The sequence below is a fragment of the Fulmarus glacialis genome, unplaced genomic scaffold (assembly GCF_000690835.1).
Source record: "Fulmarus glacialis isolate BGI_N327 unplaced genomic scaffold, ASM69083v1 scaffold24548, whole genome shotgun sequence".
Classification (NCBI taxonomy): Eukaryota; Metazoa; Chordata; class Aves; order Procellariiformes; family Procellariidae; genus Fulmarus; species Fulmarus glacialis.
Genome location: NW_009228259.1, coordinates 18863 through 24112, shown reverse-complemented (window position 1 = coordinate 24112; position 5250 = coordinate 18863). Strand labels below are relative to the sequence as shown.

General features: G+C 55.2%; 1 protein-coding gene across 1 annotated transcript in view; it reads right to left on the bottom strand.

The window, feature by feature from the left end:
- EPHB1 (EPH receptor B1) overlaps positions 1 to 5250 on the bottom strand; it is a gene marked incomplete at its 5' end in the record, with an annotated part of 21451 nt that overhangs the window by 2294 nt on the left and 13907 nt on the right. Inside the window, 4 exons of the mRNA XM_009583428.1 lie at positions 74 to 223; positions 2416 to 2631; positions 2943 to 3190; positions 4248 to 4370. Coding sequence (XP_009581723.1) covers positions 74 to 223; positions 2416 to 2631; positions 2943 to 3190; positions 4248 to 4370 — 737 coding nt within the window. The remainder of the gene's footprint in view (positions 1 to 73; positions 224 to 2415; positions 2632 to 2942; positions 3191 to 4247; positions 4371 to 5250) is intronic.

Genomic DNA, 5250 nt, shown 5'->3' with positions numbered 1-5250 from the left:
CAGGCAGGGCTTTCTTTTGGGAACGAGCCCCCCCACGCCCCCTGGAGCTGCTTGGATGACCCCCAGTGCTTACGTCTTGGTTGGACATGTCCCAGTAGGGCCTCTCCCCAAACGACATCACCTCCCACATGACGATGCCATAGCTCCAGACGTCGCTGGCCGAGGTGAACTTGCGGTAGGCGATGGCCTCCGGCGCCGTCCACCTGACAGGGATCTTCCCCCCCTGTGGAAAAAGGGAGAGCAGCTGAGAAATTACTCCCTTGGCAGAGGAGCCCGCACACCCGCGAGCCAGGGTTGGAGCCATCCCGCACACCCCTGGCCGCTGGTCCCCAGGGACCCCGCTGAGGAGCTGGCAGGTGGTACCCGATGGGATGAGGAGGTGGGAGCCCAAAACACCTCCATGAATTTATCTCGTACCTGCACCAAAGGGTTTAGCTAAACTAAACAAAAGGGTTTTTTCCAAGGGTTTATCCCACCCAGGTGTCACCCCTAAGTGACACCTTCTCTCTCTGGCTGCTCTGCAGGACCTGGCACATCGGTGGCCCATTCCTGGATCCCTTCCTGGGGAGACATCAGGTGACAATGGCTACACAGGACCGCACTAGCACTCAGATAAGGAGCTGCAGGTATCCCCGTTCCTCGGTTTTCAATGGAAACAAGGTCTAACCAAAGAGCATCCTCTACGGCATCGTCTGGGCTCCCACAGCTGCTGGAAGGTCCTTCCAGCCTCATCTTTGGGGCAGGAGGCAAAAAGCAAAACACATTTAAGCCCCAAAGGAGGCTTGGAAAGCACTGGAACAGGAAAGCGCCTTCGGCAGAGAGCCCTAATTCCTCCTGAAAGCTCAAAACCACTCGGCGTCTCAAGCCACTCCATGGAGCCGGGGCAGGCTGCAGGTCCAGGCAGGACAGCCCTGCTGCTGCTCAGGGAAGGGCTGGAGGCCGCGCCGAGGGGGCAGGGATGCTGCGGAGGGGCAGCACATGCAGAGGGACTCCTCCCTGGGCAAGCACCGCTGAGATAACAGCAAAAAAGCCAAGCGATGAAGGAAAACCACAGAAATGCCCGGTATTTACTCGAGGCAGAATTGCGTTGTAAATCGTTTAGCACAATTGTTTTCCATAGCCTTTCCGACGAAGCGTCAGCTGCTCTTGAAGGATGAATGGCAAAAAATTTTATTTGAATAACTACAAATGGAGAAATTAACTGCTAGGTTGTTTTTCCTGCCTTTTCCCCAGAGCTAGAAACCTGCTGTGGGAGGCAGAGTGATGTAATCGCAGGCACAGCATCACTTCCCAGCTGCCGGGGAGATCTATTATGGCCTAAATTAAATAAAAACACAGATGAGATAATCTCTTTTATCTCTAAAGGTGGGGAAAGGCTACTTCATGCTGCATCCTAGTAGCCACTGCTGGGATCTTGAACAAGAAATAAATGATGTGTGTCTGCTCAAAGGCCGCTGCCTGCAGGACGGGTATGGGCAGGGAGAGGGGCAGGACCAGGGAGGGGGGAAGCGTCCCGCGAGCAGGAGAGGAAGAGCGAGGGGCTGCAGCCGGGCCAAAACACGAAGCCAGCCTGAAAGGCACCTCTGTGGGTTTCCCATTTTGGAGGCTGGAGCTGGCCCCGGCACCTGGGCACAGCTCGGCAGCCCAAGACGCTGCTTCTGCAGGAGTCGGTGCAGCCTTGTGCTTGCACCCAACACACGCTCTTTTAATTACTCAATTAGATGAGGTCAACGGTTGCTCATCCCCTTCTCCTCTCTTCATCCTCAACACCAATAAGGGTCTCGCGAGCCCACTGGCAGAAGGATGGCCATGGTGGGGAGCCAGGGGTTCCCCCGGGGCAGCAGGGAGCAAGGGGAGAGCGGGACCTTCATTACCTACAAATGAGTTAATTAAGGAGAGAAGGGTGGCTGGGGAACAGCAGAGCTCCTGTTAGGCTTGTCTCTTTAATTAATGCCTGGAACAAGTTTCCAGCAGAGAAAGGCAGGCCAGGCCTGGAGCGCTGGGGGAAGGGGAGTTAAAACGCCATCGCTGTGCCATCGGGAGATGCTGTGATCTCCCTGCCTCCCCTTCCTGGTCTCTCCAGGGACTTCTCCATGCACCTTCCCTTCACGGAGGAGAGGGAAGAGGTTTATCTGGAAACTGCTGAGGGCAGAAAGGTGCTTGGGGAAGGAGAGAAGCAGAAAACTCACGAAAGGGAGGAAGAAAAAGGAGGGAAAAGAGGACAATGGGTGGGAACCTCAGCCAGGGTCTCTGGGCCACGAGTCTACATGGTGGGAACCCTCCTGAGATGCTCCCACCCATGGTAGAAGCTCCGGGGCGTACATCCAGCGCCCTTCTCCCAGATTCAGCTGGCAGCGGGTGCAGGGCAGGCACGGGGGACGCTGAGCAAGACAAAATCTTGCGAGAGGTACGTACCAAGGAGCTGGTGTAGGTAGGGTCAGACGTATCGTCCTGCAGATAGCGCGAGAGGCCGAAGTCCGACACTTTGCACACCAGGTTGCTGTTGACCAGGATGTTCCTGGCAGCCAGATCTCGGTGCACGTAATTCATCTCTGCAAGATACTTCATCCCAGCAGCAATTCCTCTGAGCATGCCCACCAGCTGGATCACTGTGAACTGCCCGTCGTTTTGCTGCGATAGGAAAGAGCAGGCATCGGGGTGAGCATGCAGACCCCACCGTGGGACCAGAGCCACTCACCCCCAACCTTAGGAGGATGCTGCACCTCCCAAGAAGACTGCCCAGCGGCCTTGCCCTGCCTGATTAAAGCAGAGGTACGCCAGCACCAAAACACACGTGTTTTGGGGGTGTACGGCACACTGCAACCCCCTCCCGAGTTGAGGAAACAGGCTGAGGAAACAGGGATTTACAGGACGGGATGCCAACACCTCATTCCTGAATCCCACAGCTGAACATCAGCCCACAAGGCCCCACCTTGCCTTACCCGCAGGAACGAGTCCAGGGCCCCGTTCTCCATGAACTCTGTGATGATCATGACCGGTCGGCTTTTGGTCACCACCCCTTCCAGCCGAATGATGTTGGGGTGGTCGAACTGCCCCATGATGCTGGCCTCGCTCAGGAAATCCCGGCGCTGCTTCTCGGAATAGCCAGCTTTAAGCGTTTTGATGGCCACGTAGATCTCCCGCTTGCCAGGCAACTTCAGGCGTCCTTTATACACTTCCCCAAACTCCCCTGTAAGAGCAAGAGCATCCACTACCACCTCCTCCTCCACATAAAACATTGCAAAGAGTAATGGTACCTTGAGCTGCTTGGTCTCCAAACCAACCAGCTGAGAAATGTCAGCCAGTTAACACTTCAGTGATGCTCTCCTCTATAAATCTATTCGCCTCTCCTCTTTAAAAGGGGCAATGTCTGCCGCTGAGGACGTGTTTGGGCTTGCAACCTTCTCCAAGGTGACAGAGCCCAGCACCGACAGAAGCAGAGGCTGGGGATGCTCTTGCAAACCCCCACAAGAAGGATTTGCAGAGCGAGAGCATCAACATTTATGGACTACCTCAAATATAAGGTGTCGGCGGTTGCCTTTTTATATATCACTTATCTTGGAATGGAAAATAATTGGCCTGTTTTCATTGCTGCCCTCTGATTTAAAATACAGAGAAAGCATCCTCTCATTTTCAGCGGGAGAGCTTTTCCTTCGCCAAGGCAAAATTTGCCTGTGGAGGGATTACATTTAAGCCAGCTTTGCAGCCACTTTGCCTTGATGAGCAGCAAAGGGCAGCTGATACATCGCTGAACTTGATCCCGACTGAACTAGCTCATTGCTTCTTTGCAGCTTCCCCCCTGGCTTCTCACTTTCTCTTCTACGAGTATGACACAGTTACTTAAAAACGGCAATAAAAGCAGCACAGATGACATACAGATACGTGCACGCGTGTGTATATATACATACGTGTGGGAATGTGGCACAGACTAGAGCGAGATCTGGCTTTTTCTTGTTATCTCATGGAAAAGCCAAGTAGGAAATCCCGAGAGGCCCCACGGTCACCCAGCGAATACGTTCATGGAGCTTTTCCCACCTCAGAGGAACTTTGAGAGCAGAAACCAACCTCGTGTCCGCCCTAACCCACCACAAAGCCAGGAAAGCCTGATGTCTCGAGGCTTCCTTGAGGGTTTCCCGGTGAAGGACCATGTGTGCACCCCCAGAAACACGCTCCAGGTGGGTGTCTGGCCACTCAGGAGCGGCGGAGAGGGCAGGGAGAGAAGGGCGGCAGGGGATGGCGAGACCCACCTGCTCCAATGACTTCTTCAATCTTCACAAAGGATACATCGATCTCCTTGGCGAACTCTCGGACTGCCTCATTGGGGTCCTCGTAAGTGAAGGGGTCGATGTAGATCTTCATCCCTGGAGACCCTTGTTGCAGGAAATATGGGAGCAAAAGCAAAAGGGAGAGGAATCAAGAGCAGTTGTGCCACGGCCAAGAACTGGAGACCCCCGCGTCCTCAAACCCTCTGTACCCCCGTTAAGATGGCTGCTATCGCTGTGCTCACCTGCGCCACCTCCATAGACCCTTATCATCCTCTTCGGTCCCCCCGCTCCACCCGACCCTCCCCTGTATCCCCTTCTCTCCCTCTCCGCCCTCCGCTCCTCCGCCGTTATCCTTCCTCTTCCTCCTCCCCGTCGACGGGGAGCAGTTACAGACCTGAACTACAATTAGCTGGCTTTACGGTGAGGGCTTTACGAGGCTCCATGCGTTAGTGAAGAAATATTTATTTACCCAAAAAGGCCTCTGATAGCTTTGTGGCGGCTACTAAATTGATGCAGCAATTATAATCAACAACCTGTATGGAGCCATAAAATACAGCTTGGCCGGCCTCCGTGACAAGTGTGCGGTCCCTTGCACAGGGGCAATGCGCGGCAGCAGGATCTGGCCACGCCGCAGGGAGACGCAGCAAGCGGGCTCTTGCCCTTTTCAAATGGGGGAAAAACCAAAACAGGCCCCCGAATTCCCCAAGTGGGGTTTGCAGACATCGTGTTTGGATGCCCTGGGGCTTGCAGAACTGCCGTGGGGCACAGCCACGGGGCAGAGTGCGGCCACCCCTGTCCCCGGGGCTCAGCGGGGCACCGGCGTTATACTGCGGTCCCCACAGGGGACCCAGAGAGGGCTGCGGTGCCCCTTTGGGGGTTCAGCCTCCCGTGCCATTTCTCACCCAAAAAGGGGACCAGCGATGGCATAGCAGCTGCCTCAAGGTCATCTCTGGAGATGACCAGGAGGGACATTGCTGCCCAGTCC